We start from the raw sequence: 24286 nt of genomic DNA on the forward strand, positions 1-24286 counted from the left end.
ACACGAGGCAGCGCGCCAAGAGTAAGCCGAATACCGCCTCTCCATCCGCATACGGTGGCTCTGTTGCGGCTATTTTTTTTGGACCGTCTTCTTTTTGCTTTCGAGCATACAATGCGTATGTACGTGAACGCTTGGCTCGGAAACTTTTCGCTCGCCTGGAACGGCATGACGACGGAAGAAAATATTTGCCGTTTCCTACGGAATGAACACGTGGAATACAGTCTTTGATCCACTTTGTTACAGAAAAAGACTGAACATGTATCGACAAGAGCCTATCCGTGTTCTTGGACTTCTTTCAGATTTCCCGTCGTTTCAAAGGAAAAAAAGTAGGCACAAAATCTTCAACCTCAACAGCAATGAAAGTCTCCGACCGCCCCCGCCGCTTCACCGGCAGCGGCTGGCCATGAAAAAGAGCTTTCAAGGCTGAGGCAAGCAAACGCACATACAGTGCATACCTCGCATTTGAGCTCGCCTAGCGCGTGTGCGTGGTGCAAAACGTAATTGTGCACGAACACAACACAGCAAGGTGGTTGTGATACCATACACAAAACAGTAAGCCGCAGACACACGAAAACGCCATTTCCTTCATTGACCTTTCTTCCACTTTCAGCTCCCTACAGTCTGACTGCCTCTAACGGCTTGGCATATCCAAACGATTTTTCTGCGGGTACAAAACGTACGCCTTGTTTGCGCCGGCAACCCCTCCATACAAATTGGCAGTGGCCCCGCGACGCCTGTGACCGAGCAAATGAAAAAAAGTAGAACTGATATATATATATATATATATATTATATACATACGCACACACGCATACACATCTGTATACTTGTACACGGACCCGTAACGAATGTGCCGTTATCCTCTGCCAGCGACTAGAGCCAATATATGGCACTCTGGTGTCCTGGGTATTTTGCCGTTGTTCCATGTTTGCCGACTCTGGTGGTTTCCTCCCGTTTTTTCTGCCAACAGTCGGTTAGGTTTCTCTCGAAGAGTGTCCCAGAGGTAGCCTTGGTGAAACGGGGCGTGCGATTCCCAGGCTAGGTTGCGGAGTCGAACAGTGTGCGTGCGGGAGCGCGGACATCCCGTTCCTAAAAATACCTAGGAACAGCGTCGCTCTGAGAGCCTCGCTGTCTGCTATGAGGAACCGGAGCACGCTTGCCGGGTCCCAAGGGGCCAACGCGCCCGGTGTCAGGTTCTTCTTCTGTGGGAGGAGGCCTGTTGAACGTGGCTCGACTGCTGCAGCCATGGCCCGCGCCTTCGAGAGCGGCTTTTCGCTCCCTTTCCTCGGCTTCCTGCCAAGCCTGGACTGCGGTCCAGGGTCTCGGGTGCGGCTGCCTGCTCTCCGTAGCTAGCTGGGTTTGCAGCGCGACGTAGCTAGCTGGGGCGCGAGCGTGGGCTCTGGAACGGCCGCCCTCAGGTGTCTTGGGGCGAAACGACGGGGGGCAGGGATGAGCAACGCCGGGCGTGCCCAGAGGGGCAGTGAACTGAGACGAGTTCGTCCGCGGCTTCCGTCTCTGTTGAAGACCAGGCCTGCCGTCTCCCGGAACTGCATGCTCACTCAGGTGTGGATTCGTGGAGTCCGGGAGGCGAGGCACAGAGGCCTTCAGAGGAAACGTGGTGCGACCCAGATCGGGCCTCGAAGGCCCCCGGTGTCGCTCTTCGTTCTTGCCTCTGCCGCCTGCACATTGGGCTCTCTGCATCGACTGAAAGATTTCCTCGGGTGTCAAGGAAAGCGGTGTAAAGCCCGGAACGTAGCCACGTGTCTTGCGTGTGTCCTGGTTTCGCGGTTCGTTCCCCGCTCTCCTCAAATCCGCCTCTGCATCTTCGCTTCCCCGCGACTTCGGATCCCCGCCGCCGCCCTGGGGATCGTCTGCATCCCCGCGCCGCCTAGAACGCTCCTCGCTGAAGACCCTGCCGACGGCCTGCACTGTCCCTGGATCGTGTCTCGCTCCCTCCTCGCCTTCGTTCTCGTCGCCCCGTTGGGAGGGGACACGACGGTAGGCCCGCAGAAGTCTCTTTCTGATCAACCGCCAGGCTGCGTCGCCCTGTTCTTCAGCGCGAAGAAGCGTCGAGGCAGGCAGGTGGGACACCCAAGGAAGCTGCGGCCGCGAGCGCTCGGCGAAACGCAGTCGCCGGACCTCCTGACGGCGCTGCTGCGCGGTCAGTGTCTCCTTGTCTCCAGGCCCCTTGACAAGATGTGGATCGTGGGAAGAAGACGGTGTGGGGAAAGGGGGCCAAGGAACTGCGTCTCCGCCTTCACCCGTTGCGGCTGCCGCGGATGCCGAAGCAGAGCCGTCTTCGGAAGACGCGACAGAGGCTTCCACTGCAGCTTGTGCCTCCGCGCTCGGAGTGAGATCGGCGAGAGGAGGGGCGGAGACACGTCCGCCATGCTCGCGGTCGCCTTCGCCCTCAGGCTCAATGGCCGGGCCATTCTTGGCGAGACGCCTTTCGCCTCGCTTCGGCTCGGAAGCCACACCAGCCTGGAACGCCTCGAAGAGAGGGGGAGGAAGAGCGCCCCGCGACGCCTCGCGGGAGAAGCCCGCAGGGTCGCACGAGGGCGACGCAGACCCACAAAGCGGCGCAGGAAGAGACAGCGTCCACAGACCACTCGAAGTGATGGCCGTGGCGCGCAGCAGCTCATAAGCCACCAGTTCGCTCCCGGAGTGGTAGGTGCCTGAAAAGAGAAAAATCGCGCAAGCGAGGACACGGAAGAGCGATAGGAAGGAAGAACGCCAGGTTGCGAGGCACCGAGACGGAACAGGAGAAGGTTAACACGAAACGGCGACAAAGGACCTCCACACACAGACCGCAGAACGAAGCAGCGTGGACGGGACGTAAAACAGAGCGAAAAGAACAATCCGACCACGAGAAGGAAGGGGGAGCGGCGTAACAAAACCAGCAACGCGCCCTGTGTGCCTCCTGGGCCTGTCCCTTTCTTTTTGTTTTCGTCTCTTCCCTCTTTCGCCTCGTTTTTCTATGCCTTCCGCTCGAGCTCCTCGCGCCCGCTCATGCCACCCCGCCGCTGTCCCTCTCGGGGCGCAGCCCCATACCAAGCGTCCGATGAGCCTCAAAAGGGTCTTGAATCGCGAAGAGACGCCGCCGGTAGAGCCAATCCACGCTTCGCGGATGCACACCCTGCGTGCCAAACCCGCCGCCTTCACCGAGGCCGCCATCGTCTCCGTCGCCGTCTCTCTCTTCGCGCTCCTCGCCGCCGTCGTCCTCGTTTCGGTCCTCGTTGCCTTCGCCTGCTGTTCCGGGAGCGGCTTCTGCGACCTCTCGCTCATCCCCTTCTTCCTCGCTCTCTTGTTCTCCTCCTGGGGAACTGTCTTCCTCTCGAGTCTCACACGCCCGCAGCCCCAGCGGCAAACAAGACGCCGGCACCGCGGCCGCGTCTTGAAGAGGCTCGCCGTCTCCCTGAGCTGTGTCCTGGGCAAAGCTCGCCTTCTCCCGAGAGGCGTCTCCTTTTTCTCCCTCTCGTTCCTCGCGCTCGCCCGCTCTCTTTTTCCTGCTCTTTTTTGTCTTGGACGGGGCTCCAGCTTCGAACCACGACCGATCCGCCGCGCCCGGCAACGGGACAGTGAAGTAGCTGGTTTTCGAGAGAGGGAGCAACGGCGCTCGGCGAATGTCGACGATGTTCTGGAAACTGTTGAACTGAAGCGTGTAGAACCTGCAAAAGAGACACACCAGTGCCGACCCGCAAGCGAGAGCTTTGGAACAACGCGATCCGGGAGAGATCCCGAGCTGGCTGAAAAAACAGGCCGTTTTGGCCGAGACGCACCCCGACAGGCAATCCTCTCGCGCAACAGGAACCGAGTCAGTCTCAGTTCCCCGCGACCTTACCTAAAGAAGGCCCTGAGGAGACCAACCAGAGAGAGAGAGTCGCCCCACAACCTGCCGTGAGCCGGGCATTCACGGTCGTCTCTTGCTTTCTCATCGGCATGGCTGCCTGGAGAGACAAACAGGAGCGAAGAACTGAGGTACTGCACTTGCTGAAGGCGCATGTCGTCGAGTCGCTGGACGTTCCTAGAAGCCCGGTTCCAGTCTTCTTCCTGTTGATCTGCGTCTTCGTCCAAACCGGCTCGCCTCCCGTCTCCCGCCAGTTGCTTGCTCCTCTCTCTCGTTGTCGTCCCTCCGTCTTCCCTGGCGACCGCGATCTCGCGCTCGTTCGCTGCATGCGGATCCGCGCCTCCGTGCCCTTCGTCTTCCTCGCCGGCCGGCTTATTCGGATCCGAAGAAGAGACACCGAGGGGACACAAAGGAAGCACCGGCGGAGTCTTCGCTTGCATCAAGAGACGTCGTTGAATCGCTTCAAAAAACAAAAGCTGGTTTCCACTGAGTGCAACGCCATCAACCGAAGCTTCAGGGTACCCACGTGGCGATTGGTTTCCTTTCTCCCCTCCCTGCAGGTGCACACGAGCTTGCCTTTTCCTTCCCCCCAGACAGGCACTGCTGCTCAGCATGCGGCGCGCGTACGCCTCGTCTGTCAGGGACGAGTCTTCTTCAGGCCAAGCGAAGGCCGAGGCCGGTGGCAGCTTCCGATCTCTTCTCTGTCGGTTGCATTCCACGGCGCAGGCGGAAATCGAGGAAATCTCTCTCGCCTCCGGTTCCGCGTCCTCGTCGTCTCTCGCCAGTGCGCTCTTCGGCTTCCTCCCGGCCCCCGGCCCGGCGTCTCCCCGCCCTCGCTCGTGTGTCTCTCCTTCTGGGCCTGTCTCCGCATCCCACGATCCGCCTCCGCAAGACTGCCTTTCTCTGCACGAAAGGGGGCAGGAACGGCCGTTTTTGTGCAGTGAGCTTCGAGGCAACAGCGCGGTCAAAGACAGTCGATGATTCAAGCCGAGAAGCGGGTGAAAGAAGCGAACGTTGTGGCTGTCGTCAACCCACACCGCCTCGCCTTCCTCCTCGCTGTAGACATACCCGGAAGCCTTTTCGGATCTCGCTGCCTCTTGCCGCTCGCAGGCGTCTCCGTCCTCCTCAGCAACGAAGGGAAGACGGGCGCCGCCCCTGCTGGCCGTCCTCGCCCCTCTCGGTCTCACAGTTGGAAGAGACACAAGCGACACAGACGAGGAAGGGAACCGCGGCGCTGCCTGGGGCCCGGACGTGTCGAACGCAGTGTGGCAGATGGCGCCTTCGCAGTTCGTTCCGGTGGCGAATGCATCGGAGAAGTTTCTTGTTTTCCCGAAATTCTCCTCGCGCACCTTCTCGCCCTGCGTCTGCCCCACGGGGCACGCCGCTGTCTCCCCCCGAGTGCGTGTGAAGACGCGCCCTTCAGACGGGAACGCCCGGTCCTGCTGGCATGCTGGACATGGACAGCGCAGCCCAGCGGGAGTGTCGGCGCGGAGAGTCTCCATCGAGTCTAGAAAAGACACGCCAGAGGCGAGACAGCGCTGAAGAAAGACTGCGCACCGCGGCGGCTTCTGAAGGTTCGGAAGAATCGGGAGAAAACGGAAGTCGTGGGCGGCGTTGTGCAGCCAAGGCAACACCGACCAGCTGCCTTGTAGCGTAAACGGCAAAGGAGACACCGGAAAAGAAGAAGAAGCAGAAGAGGAAGCTGTGGAGGACGGGGACGAGCGCGGGTGAGTACTGGCCGGAGAGCGTTGTTCCTGGAGAGCGCGTTGCAGGAAGAAGATCGCGAGCAGGAGCCAGGAGTAGTTGGAGAGGAGACCGCGATACGCGTCGCTGAGAGGCAGAGTCAGTCGGAGAGGAAAACAAGACTGGCGAGGGTAGCAACAACGGCCGACTCTGGCGTTTTCCATTTTGCCTGTCTCCTTGACTTTCTCCTTGCCACTCGAGAGAGGGGGCGAAATGCGAGAAACACTCCAACGAAGAAGAACCACCACCAGGTGCGAGAGAACGGTAGAGAAACACACACTGAGCGAAAGAGCAAAAATCAAGAGAGACCCTGGAGGAGAGGCTATACGTGGAAGCCAAAGAGAGGCGCAGCCGTACGAACTACAGCCGAACATCACCGGAAGCGCCGTGGTCGCCATGATCCGTGTGTCACTCACCAGACTTGCCGCTGTTTGGCCCAGTGCTTGACGAGACGAAAGAGCGCTTGAATCCGAGGTCCGAAGCACGTCGCGTACGCGCGAAGAAGGCGCGTGTTGTGAATCACAACTTCATGGTTGAAGGAGACGTCGACTTCAACCCAACGCATGAGCGCCAAGACCGGTCTTCGCGAAGCAGAAGACTGGGAAGACAGCGGAGACGCCGGCGGAGAAACCAGAGAAGACCGAGAAGAAGAAAGAGAAGAAGAGAGAGAAGACAGAGGAGGAGATGCAGAAGGAGACGTGCGGAGCGCTGCGGATGGGGAAGGAAGGAGACGCGCTTTGCTGGGTTCGGCGGCTTCTGTTTCTGCGTCCGTTCTGTCCGATGCTGCATGCGTTCGCGTCTGGGGCCGTGCGGATGGACACGGTTCGTAGCTTTGACAGAACTCCGCTTTAAAGCAGCAGCTTCCAAAGACACCTGCCTTCAGCGAACGGAGAGAAGCGGGGAGGGCGCTGTCGCTCCAGTATCCTTCTTGGTCTTCTTCGGGATCTGGGTCCTCACTCCACTTGTCTGTCTCCGCCTTTCTCGGGTTCTCTGGGCTTTGCACCTCCGAGAGTCGCTGCGCGGCAGCCCTCGAGGGGAGGCGGTGGAGAAGGAGGCAGAATTGGCGCATGCGCTGAGGCCGACGAGCAGAGGCAGAGAAAGGCAGTGTCAGACAGAGCGGCGAAGCCCCGGAGCCACGCCGATAGGCGCCTCCAGCGCGGCAGGAAAAGTGAAATGGACACCTCAGGGAGCACACTGCGGAGCGTCTCGCCTCCGATCCACAGTCGGGGGCCTACCGACGGGTGGTTCTTTGGCCAGCGGTACCCGCAAAAAGTGAACCCGCGACAACACGTGTCGTTTCCGCCCAAGCGAGTGGTTTCTGAGGCACTGTTCACGGCGTTAAACCCCGAGAAACAAGCTTCAAGTCTTCCCGTACCTTGCGTCGGCGTCTGCACCGAAGTCGCGCCTCAATCGCAGGCGACAGCAGCTCGTCTCGCCCTTCGTGTCGACTCCGACGGGGCCCCAGGACTCTCTCGCCCCTTTCGTCTTCCTGACCGCCTCGCTCTTCCAGTGTGCCGTTCCTTTTCTCTGGAGCCCAAAGCTCGCCCGGTCGAGCGCAGTCCGTGTCGGCGTCTGCGGCTGGTCCCCCGGCCATGTCCGCTGTCCATGCCGCCGCGCATGCATCCTCCGCTGCGGAGTCCTGAGAGCTCTGACGCCTTCGCGCACGGCGTGACGTGCGAGGCGCCACGCCCCTTTCTCCCTCCATCTCAGACTCCGCCCCCGAGGGATGCATCGACCGCGGCACTGGCAAGCGAATCTTCAGGATCGGACAGGCAGCGCGTTCCACACACTGGACAAGTCGCGGAAGTTTCTCGTGTTCGGAGGTTTCTGCGCCTTCGGGCTCCGCATGCGCCCCAGCGCCGTCCTGGTCGTCGATCTGGGGAGAACGCGGAGAAACGGGATGCACAAAGACGCACGGCGGAAAAGAGAAGAGAAGAAAGGTCAGGCGACGCGCCAGCAACCGAGTCGCACAGACAGCAGAAAACTGCTTCAAGGCAGAAGACACAAGCGCAGAAGGAACTTCCAAAGACGCCGAACAAGAAGCAATTGAAGAAGACGGAAGATGGGAAGGAGAAGAAGGCGCTTGGGTCCGCGCAACCGCGGCAAGAAGCCTCGGGAGATCCGACCAGTTTCTGGACGGAAAGAGATCGTCGACATCCTGCAGGCAGAGATCAACCGCACACCAAAGACCCCGAATGCAACTTCGCCCGGACTCGCAGCTCCCCACCGTCTGCCTACATGCCTCTCCTGAAGACGTGTTTGAGATCATTCGAGACACACACACATGCACATTTATAATTACTTGAACATATGTGAATTGCTGCTGGTTGTGCCTGCACGGACAGTCCCACACAAATCCACCACACCTTGGAGGCCACGCGCCTGGACTCGTGCGTGTACATACATGCACACGTAGTTATGTATATAGACGTATATAGACATATGTAGACAGTTACCTTAACCTTCCGAAAGAAAATGACAGACATATATAGAGATAGATAAGGCCTCACTGGCGCCAATGCACCCACGCATACACATCTAAGCAGAACTCTCAACAGATACTCACGTGTCGAGGATATCTACATACACATAGATGCAAACATACAAGGAAACGCATATACATATATATAGTTAGTATACACAGCGTAGGAGAGTTTCAGGTGGTGGTTACCGTCCAGGGCGCCAGGTTGCCTGCGCCGTCGCGGAGGAGCTTTTGTTGAGAGGAAAGAAGTTTTTTCTGGAGATCTGTCGGCAGCAGGACGAGGACGTCGACGTCAGAAGACGCAACTCCACATCCGCTGGCCGATGAGCCGTACAGAAAGGCGCGCAGTCGAAATTCCTTCTCGACGCAGCAGTTCACTTGAAGATAGCCCTAAAAAAGGGAAGGAGAAACAAGGTCGGCGCGCTTGCCACGGACAGAAATGACACGTGTGAACGGCTTAGAGAGCGAGGCGAAGCACAACGCCACATCCCCGAGGCCACCTTCTGGAGAAACTGACGTCCTTTTTTTCCTCCGTGCATTCACCTTCGACTTGGCCACCTCGTGCACGATCTCTCTGTCCCTCTGGACCCCTTCCTCTTCCCTAAACCCTGCCTAGGGAGTGTTTTTTGTTCGCGGGCTCTTTTTCCCGCTCTCCTCGTCATTCCTCCCTCACTCCTTCTCTCCATCTAGCTATCTCTTCTCGCTGTCTCGTTGTCGGGCTGTTTCATTCTCTCGTCTGCGCATTTGGCAGTCGCTCTCACCTCTACGAGCGCCCTGAGGGCGATCGGAGACAGCCCCAGGCCTGTCGCGAATTGTCTTAGTCGCGTTTCTTCATCCGGTGCGTGCCTCGGGGAGGCAGACGAACTCGGCACCGCCCGTTCGGAGCCTGGAGACTCTTCCCATTTCACACAGAACGCTTTCGAAGGCTCCGCCGAAGGCAGGGCTGGGCGGGCCAGAGGCCGTGCTGCCGGATTCAAAAAGAACTCCATCAGGCTGCGGAGAAACGTGGAAGGCGCAGGGAGCACAGCGGAGACAGGCCGTGAACAGCCACGCACGCCAGGGCCACTCAGCAGCACGTTTCTGAAAGAGGAACGTCCCCCGCCCACAGCACGATACAAATGTTACGGCATAGAAACATATGTTCCGGTACATCTGCGTGGTTATATCCATAAAGATAAAACGATGGTATATGCAGTCATTGCTACCTACAGAACCAGGTAAATCCATACAGCACATGGAGTTTCCATAGAGCTATATAAATATATAGCCTGCCTTCATCGACAAATATAACAAGCATGCAGACACACAGCAGCAGTCTCTTCCAACGCAGGCACATCCTGACCTATGCTTGCAGATATACGTACATATATAAACGCATGCTGTCCAATGTATATCCTCTCTCTCTCTGTCTGTCTCTCGCCCTCTCTCTCTCTGTCTCTCGCCCTCTCTCTCTCTCTCTGGCTATATATATATATATATGCTTACGTTGCAGATGGACAGATACACATCCAGGTATGCCCAGGAAGTCGCGAGGCAACTCGAGGCTGTAGAGGGCTTGCCTTGACGCGTGTTTGTGGACTTACCGGTTTCTCTGCTTCGAAGTGGCGAGCAGTTTCCGTTGACTGAGGAGAATTCGCGAAACGCGCAAGAGAAATTTTGTCTGCTGGAGCGAAAGGCTTGCCAGCTGCTGGCGCATCGCGTCCAGAAGGTGCTGAGCGGCTGCGCAGGCAGAAAGCGGAAAAGGCGCTGCGGAGCCGAGCCGGCCGGCGGCCTGTCTGCTCTTGGCGGGTTCTGGGAGGCGAGCAAAGAGAGCTAAAACCTGCGCGGAGGTAACACAGCCAGAGACGGCGAGACAGATGCAGGCGAAGACAGACAAAAACGGAAAAGCGAGGAAGGCGAAGCAAACAAAGGGGGCAGAAAATAACGGAGGGAATGAGAACACAGGAGGGAAAGAAGCAAAGGAGGGAAATACAAAGCGGAGGAAAAAGCCGACACAGGGTGGACGAAAACGACCTAGCACAGAGCAGAACGAGAGAGCGAGAGGAGGGCGGGCGACGCGCTCCTCCTTCTCAGAAAAACGACAGTCCGTGAAAGAGCGCATCTCTCGAGGAGTCTTCACGAACACCGTCTCGCGACACTGGACCCTTCCGCTTAATGTCTCAGTACCCGCTATCCAAGTTTCACGGCTTCATGTTCCGTCCCTCGGGCTCGCTTTCACTCTTTCTTTCTTTCTCTTTCTTCTCTCGTTCCCTGTCTTCCCTTCCTCTCTCTTGTTTTCCTGTGTCGCTCTTTTGATTCTCTCTTTCGTTCTCTCTCTTGACCTGTTGCCTCCTCTCTCTCCTTCTCTCTCTTACTCTCTCTCTTACTCTCTCTCTTACTCTCTCTGTTGATCTCGTTTGATCTCTCTCGGAATATCTCTCTGGTCGCACCCTTGATCTGTCTCTTTCTCTCTCTTCTTCTATCTCTTGTCCTTTCGCATGATCTCTCTTGGTTTTTCCCCCTCATGATATCTCTCTCTCGCTTTTATCCCTAGCTCTCTTTCACTCTCTCGATCTCCCCCTTTCCTTGTCTTCGCTCGCTTGCTCGTTTCTCGAGCTTCTCGCTCTCCCTTTCGCTCTCCTGGCGAGGCTCTTGCTCGCGGGCCTTCTTGTGCTCCTTCGCGGCCTCGCAGTCTTGTCCTCTCCCTGTATGTTTCGGCTCGAGTCCCCTGCGTCGCTCACCTGGAGAGCGAAGGAGATTGCCGGCTCGGCGCCCTGGGCTTTAATCAGAACGAGGAAGCCTTTCGCGTCGCTGCTCAGCCTCGCCAGGAGAGAGAGGAGCTGCTTCTGAGGCGTCCCCCGCTCGAGCATTTCCGCCAACTGCGCAGTTTCTTGGCTGGGCTGTACAGACAGTTCCTCCCGCGAGCCGGGCGAGGTTTGAGTGGGCCGCGTGTTCGCATTTTGAGCCTGACGCTCGAGTTTCTGTTTGCGGACGCGCGGCAGAGAGAGAGCGAGACGCGCAAACGGGCGACAAAACAGATACAGCTCGTTCAGGGGGTACAGAGCGGCCGAAAAGATGTCGGGACGCTGGAGCCAGAGGGCGACGCCTTCCGCGCCGTGTTGCACGACATAGAAGCGCCAGAGGTGTTCGTACAGCTGCCGGTCCTCGGGTGAGAGGACGTCTCCAGTTTCATCTCTGCCCCTTGCGTCCGCGTCTCTCTGAATCCTTGCGTTCGGTCCATCGCGTTTCTCCACTGTCGGCGCGTTTCTTCGTTTCTTCTCGTCCTTGCGCGCTGTGCAGCCTCCCCCCACGGATCGCGCTGCATCGGTGCGTCCCGGCTTTCCTGCCGTTCGATCTCTCGCCGCGTCGTGTCTTCTCTCTCTCTCTCGCCAGTCTTCGCTGTTCTCTTCCGCTCGCTTCTCACCCCGCCTTTTTTGTTCCCTCGCATGCACGCCGTCCCCACGAAGAGAGCGCAGCGGGTCCGGGGCGACGCATGCTGTCTCTCGGTGACGCGAGGGCAGACTCGCCCCGGTCAAGGCGTTCTCTGTGTCGCGGCGATGTTCGGGTGTCTCCATCTGCCCACTGGAGGACTGCCGTCCAGACGAAAAAGCCGAACCCGTTCTCGGTTCTCCAGCGGAGGCAGACGAAGCAGTGGGTGGGTTGTGAGCCGCGTTTCTCCTTCCGGCTCCTCTTGAACTGCGGAGCTTCTCACATGCTTGTCCCTCTCGGCGGCCCTCTTCGACGCCCGCCCTCATGCCTCGTGTCCGGCGTACAGACACCTCACTGACGCGGGGGCCGACTGCCTGGCCGTCGCTGTCGCTGTCTTCGCCATTTGCGTCTCCTCCTTTCCACCCTTTGCCGCCGCGCTTTCCGCGTCGCCTCCCGAAGCCTGGCGCCTTCGACTCTGCGCCAGCACACGACTGCGAGAAGTCGATGTCACGTTTCTCCGCGCAAGAAAAAGAGACATTTCCATTCTCGATTTCATCTTCCGCCGAAGCCCGCAGAGGTCGCCTCCATTTCTGCATCAGCTGAACTTCCCATGGGACGCCGGACGGCGCAGGACGCTCTCGAGCTCCATGGGCCATCCCAAACGCGGAGAGACAGGAAGAAGAGAAAGAACAGAAAGAAGAGGCGAAAGAAGAGGACGGGCTAACGGAGTGTTGGAAAGCCTTCCTTGCTGGGGCGCAGAGACTGTCTCCCTTGGGGCGACCTAGGGGGAGGTTGCAGAGGGGCCCGTGGCGCTGGAGAGCGCAGGGGGGGAAGGTGAAGCAGCAGCGTACACGGCGCGTGGGGGAAGAGGACGAGGAGGATAAGATGACATTCACACACGGACTTCCAAGAAACCGGAAAAAGGCGAGAAAGAAAAAATGAGACTGAAAGGGAGGGAGAGAACCCAAAAGAGACCGCAAGGCAACCGGTGAGAAAGACGCTATACCAAAGCCAGAAAACAGGCAGAGAATGACGGTCAAAAAATCCGAACGCCAGAGGATTGTGAGGCGTATATCCAAGCGTCAAGATGGACCAACGAAAGAAGCGTATATAATCTATTCATCTAGAGCCGCGGTCGTCTTCAAGAAATATGCACAGATGAACCGTCCGACACATTATGCCTACGCATCTTTATTCAGCTGCTGCACACTTTCAAGCACAAGGGGGGAAAGAATTGTTGGGAAACAAAACTTTTCTTTGTTCCACGCACATTCGTGAAGAAGAAAAGAAGCTTGCCCACTTGCAATGGCGTTCGTGGCTGGCCAGGCAGGAGAGTCGACAGGCGATAATCTGTGCGGTGTCGAGCTGCCGGCGGCGTGTTTGCCAGGCGACTGCATTCCCTCTCCTATTTTTCTCGTGCACCAACAAGTAAAGAAGGCGCAGGGGACACTGACAAGCAGACGCGAAGCGGGAAAAGCAACTCGGGAAATGACAGGAACAATGTTGTCTTCTGAGTGCGAATCGCACGCGCAGTCGCGTTCGCATCACTTGACAAATTCCAAAGGCGCGTCGAGTCAAAAATCGCCGAAAAACGCGAAAAGCCGTCCACGTGCTTCCCCTGTGAGTGGCATCTCTTCTGCAGAAGACAGGGGGGAGAGAGGCAAAACAGGAGAGGGAAGCGACCGGCGTGGCGAGCCTGCTTGCTTTCCGCCAGCGACGGGCTTTATCTAACCGAGGGAGGGCGCGAGAAAGTCTTCCAGCGCCGCATTTGGACAGAACCGCTAACAAAATGACAAGGACCGGAAGTGAAGGAAGCTCACCGAGGAGGCGAAACGCGTGGAACTCCGGGAGGAGGGAAACGCTTTGTGAGAACGCGAGAAATGTAGCTGCACATCTGGCGGGAAGTGAGCAAACTCGGATCAGCGAAAGAAGCCCCTGGGGTGTACATCCACCCGGTGTCTCTGCATCGGTCCGGCGAGGCGTGCCAAGAGCACACACGGGCAAGTGTCGTTTATTCTGCTCATGAAAAGGCCCTTTATTACGCGGTTTCCCTGAATCTTCTTTACTAGAGAGAGGCGACAAGACAAATGGACAGTCGCGGGTTTTCCGTCTGAGGCGCTAATTCCAAGTAAGGCCCCTAAACGCAACGGGCAGCCAAGCGATTTCGCGTGAGAGAAGTCGCAAAGACAGCGCGGTCTCCCGATTCTAAAATGCGAAGGGCGAGCGACGGTTTGAAAAATCTATATACGACCGGAGACAAAACAAGGATAAGCTGTCGCTGCTAAAAAAACGCTCCTCTTCACTGATGCGAGGACTCCCCCTCATAGAGAGAGTTCACCTCACGTTCTTCCACTATGTGATGGGTGGAGAGACAGGGAAGGTGATGCACGGCGGAAAGAGACACGGGGAGACGTATATCTACGATTCTCCAACAGATTTACATCGTGCCGTTCTCGACGTGTTCCAGACAAACGGGCCGATCTTGAGGTCAGTTGTTTCTTCACCCCGGTGTGTACCTTGGCCATTCATGCATGCATTGGGAGTCAGGGAAACCGCCGTCTCGTGAGATAACGGAACCGCGTTCTTCCTTTGAGCGAAAGAGTTGACCCTTCCAGCCCTCGCTGGGACCACCCTGTCGCTCTCTGCTTCTGTTTCTTTTCCTTGCCTTTTCCCGCATTTCTGCCCGTTGCCAACCTTCCCTTTTCGCTTCTTTTTCCCGTCCCTGCCTTTCGTCAGAGGTCGTAGGCGAGGAGAGGCCGCGAGTTCTGTCGCGCCCCAACGCACGAGGCGGGGTGGATAAGGCAAGAGGATTTACACGAGACCCTACGAAAACTATTTCGCTTTAGGGAAATGATTTATCCGTGTAGATGTAGATGAGATTTGAAACCACACGATTTGCATATTCTTATGGATGCATCATAATATACTTGAAATGGTGACACGGGCGTTTACATCAGAGGGAGGGGAATATATTGATTATCAGTGTTATGCCATCACAAGGGAGATAGCGTGTGCATTTCTGTAGTGATAGAAGCGGCACTTCAAAAAGTATACATCCGTTTGGACTCCTTTTCTACCCATCAATCTCCTGATATGCCATACGGCATAGAGCAGTTCCAGTCCGTTCTGCCTTTGTCTTTCACCTCCGTCAGTTTTCAAGTTCATCCCCATGGCACCCAGTCCCGCATGTCATCGGGGAGTCCTCTCCGGTTGCGATTCCTCGAGCGTCGTGTCCCTCGGCTCGCAAGCACGCGCCCGGCTCTCCGATTGCTGCCTTCACTTTTCATCCACAAAAAAACGCCCTCATCTTCGGAGACCGGCCTCGTCTTCTCTTCCTGGTCCTCGTCCGCTTCACTCCTCGACTGCGTATTCCCGTCCTTCTTCAATTGCGTCACTGACTGCGCTTCGGCCTCCCTCCTGCTCGTCTTCTCTCTCGTCTTCTCTCTCGCCTTCTCTCTGTGCTCCTGTCTCGCATTCTCTTTTAACTTCTGTTTCTGTCTCTGCTCAGCTTGACGAGCCTGTCTCCTGTGTGTCTTGTCACAGTGTCCATTCGCCCCCCTCGTCTTCGGGTCGTCTCTCTCCCGCCTCTCGAGGTGGACGCCCTCCGTGTTCATCCGACCAGGCATCTTCTTCCCGTGCTTCTTCATTGCCTGTGTCTCGAGTGCTTCGTCATGACGCGCGGTGTGCCCCACCAGGTTCTTCCTGGCCAGCTTCTTCCGTTCGTGTTTTGTCTTCCGTTCTGTCCTCCGTCTCCACTTCTCGACGTCTCTTCCCTCCTCTCTCTCCTCTGACGCCTGATCCGGATTTTGCGTCACACGCTCCGTCCGTAACCACTTTCCCCCCGTCTCGCGAGTTCCTCGCCGTCGCCTCTTTTCCTTTCTCTTCGTTTCCATCGCCCTCTCGCCCGTCCTCCTGCGCCGCGCTCGTCGCGTCGCTCCCGTCTCTCCGCCCCGAGCAACTTGCGCCCGCCGCCAGGAAACTTCTCAATGAGGGAATACTCGACCCTCAAATATGGAAACAGCTGTCGCAAAGAACCATTGACATCTGCGACGAAATGAATGTCGAACAAATCGCTCTCCTTCTCAGAGGTAATGCAAGCACACAGCTTTCACGAGGGCAGGACACGCAAATACATGCACGTCGACGTATATCTATCTATCTATATATATACATATATATAACAGGAAAAAGCATAAGAGGGAACAAAACCAATAGGTCGTTCTATTTGCATTTCTTTATGTGCGCGGATACACACTCATATATATATATATATATGTCTATGCTTCTATAGATGTGTAGGTGTTGGAGTATGCACTCAGTTCGTCATCTTGGAGGTTTCCGTGTTCTCGTCCTATTCCTTTAATTTGGCTTTTTCTCTTCCTCGTTACCTTCGCAGTGTACGCACTACGGAAGCTGCAGGACTTTAACCTCTTTTCTCATCTCTCAGCTCGCCTCATCGCTCTGGTGAGATGCAAGTTCGTACACACACTAGTACTCCACAGATAAAAAAGGGAATGTTAAACATTGTACATGCATTTACAGGCACAACCTGCTGTCACGGGTATGCTTCGCGTCACGACCATGACACGTGCTGCACGTTTATCTATCTATAAATCTATCTTTCTATCTATCTATCTATCTATCTATCTATCCACATATATATATATATATATATATATATATATATATATATCTGCGTCTTCTATAGCTATCTATATCGTCTAGCTGTACTCCTATATGTTATCTATTTGCATCTATATACGTCTGTTTATGTACCAATATATATCCATCAAGCTCTTTGGACAGAGTTATCAGTCTGCGACAGCCATTTGTTTTGTATGCACGCATTTCTCTTCTTTAAAAAAAAGTGCCATGCACGGAAACACGTACTCTCTCTCTCGGTGTTGATGTTTCGATTGTTTTCTCGCTTAGTCTTCTCTTTTTCGTTTCAAGTAGCCTGCTCCGCCCCCCACCGGCTGTCCGGTCCTCTTAGCTCGCTCCGTCTTCGACTGATGCTTCCCCTGCGCTTGTCTCTCCCCGTAGGCGCAAGCATCCTCTCCTGATGCCGACGGCGACGTCCATCACGCTGCCGCTCCGCTTTCTTCGTTTCGCGGCGTAGATTTGACGAACATTCTTGTCGCCTGCGGTCGGCTTCTCTTCTCAGACAGGTGAGGGGATTCCGCGTTTCGCGTTCAAAGAGGAACATCCAAGAGCTGTGAGCGAGAAAGAGTCGGGAAACCAGGGGAGACAGCTGGAACGGTTCGACGCCTAGAAAGGGCCGTGGGAGGGACAGGCGCGCAGAAGCCTCTCTTTTTGCGTTGCCGGGGTTCGCTCGTGTCGTTGAAGGAACGAAGGCGTTAGGCCGTTTGAAGAGAACCGAGCGCGACCTACAAGAGATCGAAAATGATTCGGCTCTGCGACTCAAGGCGCGAGAGTGTGCGATCGACACTGGGCAGTTGTGCAAAACTGCGAGAAGGGAGAAGAAGGAAAGGAAGAAAAGAATGCAAAAGGAGACGAGTAGGGCAAGCCGCAGTCCGTGGATCTCCTCGGCGTTGTTTTTCCTGCAGACAACTGCATTCGCTGCTAAGCAAGCAACTGATGCAGGTCGTCTCCCAGCTCCGACCCAAAGATTTGGTCAACATCGCTCACGCCTACGCGAAACTGTAAACTCCTCGACGTGCCACCAGCAGACAAAAAAGATTGTCGCACACGACTACATATTCCTCCCGCGTCCGGCTTTCTCTCTAGGCCTACACGTACTGTGCACATGTGATTGCCAAAGTGCTTTATAGACAGACACATGCAGATACATATATACATACAGTTTTTTGCATATATATATATATATATACAATTACACAGCTCTCTAGAGATATGTGGTTGTGCTCGGAGAGTTGCGAAAATGCAAAATTACGGGTTGCTCGATTCGTGAACTTCCCACAGCGCCCAGACAGCCGACACCTGCGTAGGTAGGAGGATCGGTCGAGCGCAGTTTGTTTCGGCAAGCATTTCCCTCACGGGCGGAGCGCGAGGAGGCTGAGGGGGGGGGAAGAGACACAAACGTTTAGAGAAGCACACGCTTCTTGGCATGATATCGACGCAGTCGGGAGCGAGCACGCGCTTTGCGAGGAAGTGTCGGGATCTCGAAGCAATCGCCTGTGCGTCAGCTGCCTACACCGCAGTCTCTGCCACAACATAAAGCTGCGACTCCCAGTCTCGACAGGCATTAAAGCATGTTCGCTGTAGAAAACCGTAACTTCTATAGGTATTTATGCACAATTATATATGTATATATATAATAGGAAGTATACGAATGTGTATCTACGCATATGCGCATGTCTGGGCTCAGCTACATCTATATATCTATCTATCTATATGTTTTTGTACAGGGAGGTGTTTATCTGGATGTTTCGTGTTGAATGTTTTTTCAGGCGGATTGCGGATGAAGAGTTTTTTCGACTCGTTGCGAGTAAGACAGCCGTACATCTGATGCAGGTTCTGTCTGTGCAGAAGGAGCCTATCTGATGACAGCTGCGTTTGCCTTTATCTGTTCGAGTTCTCGTCTTCCTCGCGTGGTCTCGCGCTTTGACCGACAACATGCATATATATATAATAGGGAGTATAAGAAGGTGTATCTATGTATATGTGCATGCCTGGGCTCAGCTACATCTATCTATCTATTTATCCATCTATCTATCTATCTGTCTAACTACGATTTCATTCAGAAACAACATCACGCGTTTCTTTTTTCGCGTCAGCGTCTGCGTTCGTCTGCGGCGGGGCATCAGCCGCGAGTCGCAAACGAAGTCAACACTTGTCTGTATTAAGGTGTCTATACACCCCAAGATGCTGCGACACGCGCAGACTTATGTATGCATGCACGTAGACCATTGCCGGCCTGCGACTCCTGCTACTTGTAGCCTCTCTGACGCTCAGGCAGTCCTGCATGTATCAGAGTGGATACACAGATCTGGATGTTTCTAGAGAGACAGGTAGATGCATGTGCGTATACGCCCAGCATATATTTGTGCATTCACCTCTATATGTATCTATATATATATATATATATATATGCATGGCTCATGTTGTCGTCGACATACATCCTCATATATATATGTATATGCATGCATATGTTTTTCCCAGTTCAAGCATGGGTGTGTGTGAGGATGTCTCTGTATAGCTTTATATGTGTTTTTATTTACATCTGGCGTTTATGGGTTTGCAGGAGCGCTTCCTCCCTACGTCTACGACTTGACGCCGATCGCCTTGGCGAATGTTTGCACATCGTTTGCGAGGTCAGATAGAGTTGCTCTCATTTTCTACGATCCCAGCGTCCGTTAGACCCTACAGACGATTTCTCTGGGGTTTTGTTTTCCTCTCCCTTGGCGGTGCTCAAGCGTTCCCCATTTTCCTGTAGCTTGGCGTACACGCTTCGCGCCCCTTGGTGGAGCACGAGCTTCGATCCTCCTAACGCAAACTCTCTCGCTCATTTACTTTATGCATGCACTGTGCTTCGCACTTGCGCCCTTCGCAAGTTGGCCGGAATACAATGCAAACGATGCTTTCGTTTTGAGACCATTTTCCTCACGACGCAGCTAGACGAATCATGTGTACATGGACCTGAGACGATATACATACGTTTGCACATATTTTCCCATACACGTACGTATATTGCTGTATGCATACATAGATCTATACATGTTTATACTTGTAGTCGCATGCTTGTATATATAAATATATACAAAAGGATATATGTTTATGCAAATGCTAATGTAGACGTGTTTCTTGAGGGCAACACTGGTGCCTGTTTGTTTCAGCGTGGGTCTGTATGAGGAGAAATTGTTCGACGCAGTAACAGCTGAAGCAGAGAGGCGAATCACGGAATTCGGAGGCTGCGAGCTCCTCAGTCTTCTTCTTGGGCTCAGCAAAATGCAAGCGGCTCTGTAAGAGTTTTCTTTTGTCTCTTCGGCTTTTTTTCCTCTTTTTCGTCTTTGGCATGCCGGCACTCGTACGGCTGTTTGTCTGGTTGCCTCTGTTGCCGCTCTTCTTTTCTTTGCTCCATTCGCTTCGTATGGCAACGCGGCAGACCCACTAGACTGCAACATAGGACCGCAACGAGCACTCACCGAAACGCGTTCTCCCTCTATGCATACGTCAGACACCGTGATGCCTCACATTCCCTTTAACTCGTGGGCGTTTGTACACATGCAGGAGGCTTGCGTATACTCTACAGCCATAAATATATATATATATATATACATACATATATCTATGTAACAGTAGGTACACGAATGTGCGCGTAGGTGCAACCCTTAGGTATATGGCCCAAGAGTTAAAGGAGCGAAACGACAAGAGGACGATGAGGGAAACAGCGGCTATTCTCTCCACTTTTTTTCGTCCGGCGCGTCTCTCCGCATTGCCATGATCAGCCGTTCACGTGTCGTTCCTTTGCGCATCGTCTCTGTCTGATTTCTTCCTCAGCTTTTTCTCTCTTTGTCTCTCTGCTGCGATTCAGGCCGCCGCACAAGAAGCGCCGCGACGGACGCTGCCTCAGCGCTATTCTGAGGGCGTTGCGGGGCCGCATGGGGCCTTTCGGCTTTGTCCAGAATCTACAGGTGAGACGGCCGGCGGTGCTCCCGCGCGTCAGCAGCGGCGAAGCCCAGATCGCCAGCTGATATTGCGCCCTGAGTTTCCGGCCTTGCATGTGTCGGCAGTTCTGTTTCGGCGAGCCGTCGCTGCGTTCCTGTCGCCCACTGTATACAGCAGGCCTTATGACGGCGACGAACTTTGGGGGCGCGACAGAGACACGCGAACAGGCGCTGTCAGGTGGAGGAGTATTTCTGCGTGCTCGGGCAGTTTGCGTGTTTGCGTCGTTAGGTTCTCGAATCGCTTGTGCTCCTCGGCCACTACGACTCTCTCTTCATTCACACGAAAGTTCTTCCTGCTCTCCTGGCTCGACGGCCGACTCCTCCAGGAGGCCCGAGCGCGTTGGCGACGCCTCACGGATCGGCAGCCGACGCTGCGGCAGCCGCGACTGCCGACAGTGTGTTAGGGGTGAGGCGAGCAGTGAACAGATTAGGAAGAGAGACACTGAGAAAGAGAGTGCCCAGCGCGACTCCACATGGGTTACCTGTTTGATTGCGGGTCGTCTCGCTTCTTCGTACTTCATTGTTGTGGCCGTTTCGGGCGAACAGACGCAAGGGTCCAACCCGTTTCCAATGCACACCTATAGAGCTATATGCATAGGTCTGATTGAGGCATGTATGTCATGTGAATGAGTAAGGGGAGACGCCCAGATCCAGTGCTGGTGTTTAACAGAGACATATGAAGGTTTTGGAGGTCTTAGGCAACGCGCGGGGATCTGTCCGCGGTGCGCAGGACATCACGCTCGATCCGCACTGCCCGTCCGTTTCCTTGTTGGGGTTGGCCTTGCCGTGCTTTCTGGAATGAGGGCCTCGGCAGTTCACCGGCACATTCACACGGCGACCATGGGCCTGTATACTCCTAAGACACGTGCTACCAGATATCGATGTGCGCAGAGTTATCTAGGAATACGTTTACTTTTAATTATATATATGTATATATTTATACATGGTAGCCGATGGACCCGACGTGATGTTGAGGGAATGCAAGGGTACCATCAGGACGACTTTCTTCACCAGTTTAGGTGCCGGGGTCCTCTCGGTTTCGCCTGTCGCCGGACTGTTCTCGACTAGTCTTCTTTGCGAAACCGACACGACCTGCCGTTCGTTTTCTCGGTTTTTCGGGCGGCCCGAGGGCGTGCGCGGATTCGTGCGCGGTGTCTCCGCCTTCCAGCTTCGTCTTGACGCATATGACGGAGTCGTTCGCGAACCCTTCGATCGTGCTTCACGGCTCCTGCCTCTCGGTGTGTGTGTGTGTGTGTGTGTGCAGCTTTATCTGCGGGTACTGTGCTGTCTGTACCGTCTGCCCAACCTCTCCCAGACCGGAATTCAGCTTCTTCAGGAAGTGGCGGAGCAGCTGCCTCGGTGCTTTCAGAGGACTCAGATTGCAGGCATGGCTGCCGCGCTTCATCTGCTCCATAAAGTAGGGCCGAGGAAGGGCGCAAAGCCGTGAAAGCGCCGGGCGTTAAAAGCACCGAAACGTCCAGACTGGTTGGAACACGCGTAAAGAGAGGAGCGAGCGGCGTTCGAGGGTTTCGCGTGAAGGCGTCGGAAATCAGCGAGACGTGACGGTGAATCTTTCCGAGCCTCTGTAGGTCTGTGCTGCTGCGTATCCATTCGGGGGACAGTCGCTGCCACTGTTCACTGCGGTGTCTGTCCGGTTTCTTCTGCAGCTCGACTGCCTCGACTATGACTGTTTTTCGAAGGCGGATGCCATCCTCTTAGCCGACAGGGTTGCGACGCTTCGTCAGCTGCGCTTCGCCAACATCCTGCAACTGCGGGATGCTTTCCGGGCTCTAGGTACGGCACGCCCCCTGCGCGCACGTGTCCTTCCTCAGATAGACTCTCAAACTTGAATGGCTCGCGCCACAGACCGACAGGCAAGCAGAAATGGATATTTCCAGCATGGCATGCCCATCGCGAAAAAAACAGCTCTCCGCCCACACACACACACACACACAAACCTGTGTCATCAGTTAAAAAAGGGGGGTCCAGTCTGGTTTTGTTTCTGTGCATTTAGGGGATGAGGAACACTGGGGAGAAGTACTAAAGTTTCTGGACGGTGTCGTCCACGAAACGGAGACTCTCCTCACCGAAGCACGCGGTGTGGACGACGCGCATGAGAGAGATGACGTGGCCGCGGTTCGAGGTGCGAATAAGGGGGGGGGAAGCACGGCTCTTCAGAGGGATTCTCCTCGTGACCAAACTTATTTTCATCACGAGGATCACGACGAGCGAGACAGCAGAACGGGCTGCCGACTAGGCGCTGGGGCACAAGAATCAGATCGAGCGAGGAAAGGAGAGGGTGGCTCTGAACAGGACTTGCACGGACGGGAAGTCGCTTCTGGCGGCAGCGACGGCACACACAACACACGACAGTTCAGGGGCTCGACGCGAGAGGCAACTCCAGACTTCGCGCAAGTTTCCGATTCGGAAAGCGAATCGCACAGTCAGCTGGAGTCGAGGGCAGCTGACGCTCGTCAATCAGTGCCGCGGCGGGAGGCTGTAGTTCATGCGCACCAGTATAGTCCAGATGGCGAATACACTTCACGGCCAGTGACCCTGGACAAGCACATCAGAACAAAGAGGGTTCGAGCAACTCGGCGTGTGCATGCACCGGCAGAAGAGGTGGAGTAGACGAAGGTCCTCGAGAAGGGGACAGAGGTTTCTGCTCCGCCTGTGGCAACGCAGCACCTACTGACGTGCTTGCGAGAGGACTAAGGCTGAACCTTCTGGCCAGCATGGAAATCCGGCTTTTTTGCCGGTGGCTGGCCTCTTGGATAGAAAACGGACGTGCCAGCCTCAGTGCCTGTGTTCGTGGCACAACTTGGCGTCAGACCTGGGGCAACCTCCAGAAACGTTTTTTAACGAGAACTCACGAACTCCGTTCTAACTTCGTTGGGTATGGTGTCAGCGGCTGCAAGCTGCAACGCCTCCTCTACCAAGCCAGACTGTTCCCGCTGTCAGATTTTGAGTCACCCGAAATCCCTGGTTTCGGGAGAGGGATCGTCGTAGCCAGAAGCGAGTCGGCATTGCTGTGAGAACAGCCGTTTTCCCCAGGTGACGCTTTCTGCGTTTCGTCGACGAACGCTCTAAATTCAATTGCCGTAGAAGTGGCTGCAGAGTTGCAGGCGGTCGTGTATATCTGGTCAGTAGGTGAAAGTGTGTGTCCGTCTGGTACCTACCCCTATGAACCATTAGACTCTACAATAGCAGATGCGCTTTTCCGTGGAGACGAAGGATGCGCAGCCAAGTCGCAGGTTGCCGGGTGCCGTCGAGAGTTGACAGGTGTACAGAGCGCGGGAGTTCTGACCGTGCGGAAGGAGGCTGCTTCGCTTCCTTCCGAACTGACGCTTTCATGTGTGTCGAATCTGACACGATGGCATTCGCTCGGTCCGCCTATCGATATGTTGCGGCAAGTCATCGTGCTCTGGCAAGGGGTCATGCGTGTTGGTGGTTTGGATCAACTTTGGGACATCCCGCTGTCACCCGGTTTCGCAAACTGCTTCCCTTGCGGACCAGTGCTTAGATCGAATGCTGAGATTGCGCTAATGGATACCCCCGCCGGAATCATGGGAGCGTCAAGCGAATACGCGGGAACAGGAGTACCTTCAAAATGTTTTTCTTCTGTTGTACAGAAGGTGGGATTTGCTCCATGTCCTGAGGATGGGCGGCACTGATTGTCTAACGGCGGCTGTTTACCGAGCAGCATGGCGATTGACCATCGAGTGGAGAATGGTGTGCTGGTACACCGCGATGAAGAGACAGACTGTTTGAGTGTTTAGCTCGCCACGTCCGAGTCCGAAGGAGCAAGCAGGACGGTGGAAAGCAGCAGTAGCCAGCCGTTTTGCCGTGGATAAAAAAATTCGAAGCTGGAGCGCTGGCGAGTACCAACCGCGGGAGCACTGTCACCTATACCATTGGGCGAGACCCGGACGGCTCAGATCGAAAGCAGTTCTGGAGAACGAACAATTCTCTGCTTTTATGAGCGCTGTTGCCGACAATCCCCACATCTGCTTTGACTTCTCTACATGACCACTGCTTCTAGGCAGCTGCTGGGATCGCTGCTAGCTCCCCGCTCAAATCGCGAGGCGTCAGATTTGAGAAAAAAAAACCGGATACATCCCCCAAACAAGCGAGGCGGGCAGGGTAGCGCGCTGTGCAA

General features: G+C 55.3%; 2 protein-coding genes across 2 annotated transcripts; one reads left to right on the forward strand and one right to left on the reverse strand.

The window, feature by feature from the left end:
• Window positions 1–1088: 1088 nt before the first annotated feature.
• NCLIV_067750 (conserved hypothetical protein) lies at window positions 1089–12135 on the reverse strand (the record flags this gene model as incomplete). Its single annotated transcript, XM_003886327.1, has 9 exons — window positions 1089–2674; window positions 3051–3667; window positions 3841–5676; window positions 6006–6661; window positions 6965–7747; window positions 8261–8461; window positions 8833–9064; window positions 9655–9890; window positions 10792–12135. The coding sequence occupies 9 exons, from the start codon at window positions 12133–12135 to the stop codon at window positions 1089–1091; spliced, it is 7491 nt and encodes a 2496-aa protein (XP_003886376.1).
• Window positions 12136–15533: 3398 nt separating this feature from the next.
• On the forward strand, window positions 15534–22758 carry NCLIV_067760 (conserved hypothetical protein; the record flags this gene model as incomplete). Its single annotated transcript, XM_003886328.1, has 11 exons — window positions 15534–15567; window positions 15876–15943; window positions 16523–16647; window positions 17911–17948; window positions 18705–18774; window positions 19297–19422; window positions 19995–20094; window positions 20357–20533; window positions 21392–21544; window positions 21795–21921; window positions 22142–22758. 11 exons carry the CDS (start codon window positions 15534–15536, stop codon window positions 22756–22758), a joined length of 1635 nt encoding a protein of 544 aa, XP_003886377.1.
• Between the last annotated feature and the right edge of the window lie 1528 nt (window positions 22759–24286).

This window comes from Neospora caninum, chromosome XII (assembly GCF_000208865.1).
Source record: "Neospora caninum Liverpool complete genome, chromosome XII".
NCBI classification, from domain to species: Eukaryota; Apicomplexa; class Conoidasida; order Eucoccidiorida; family Sarcocystidae; genus Neospora; species Neospora caninum.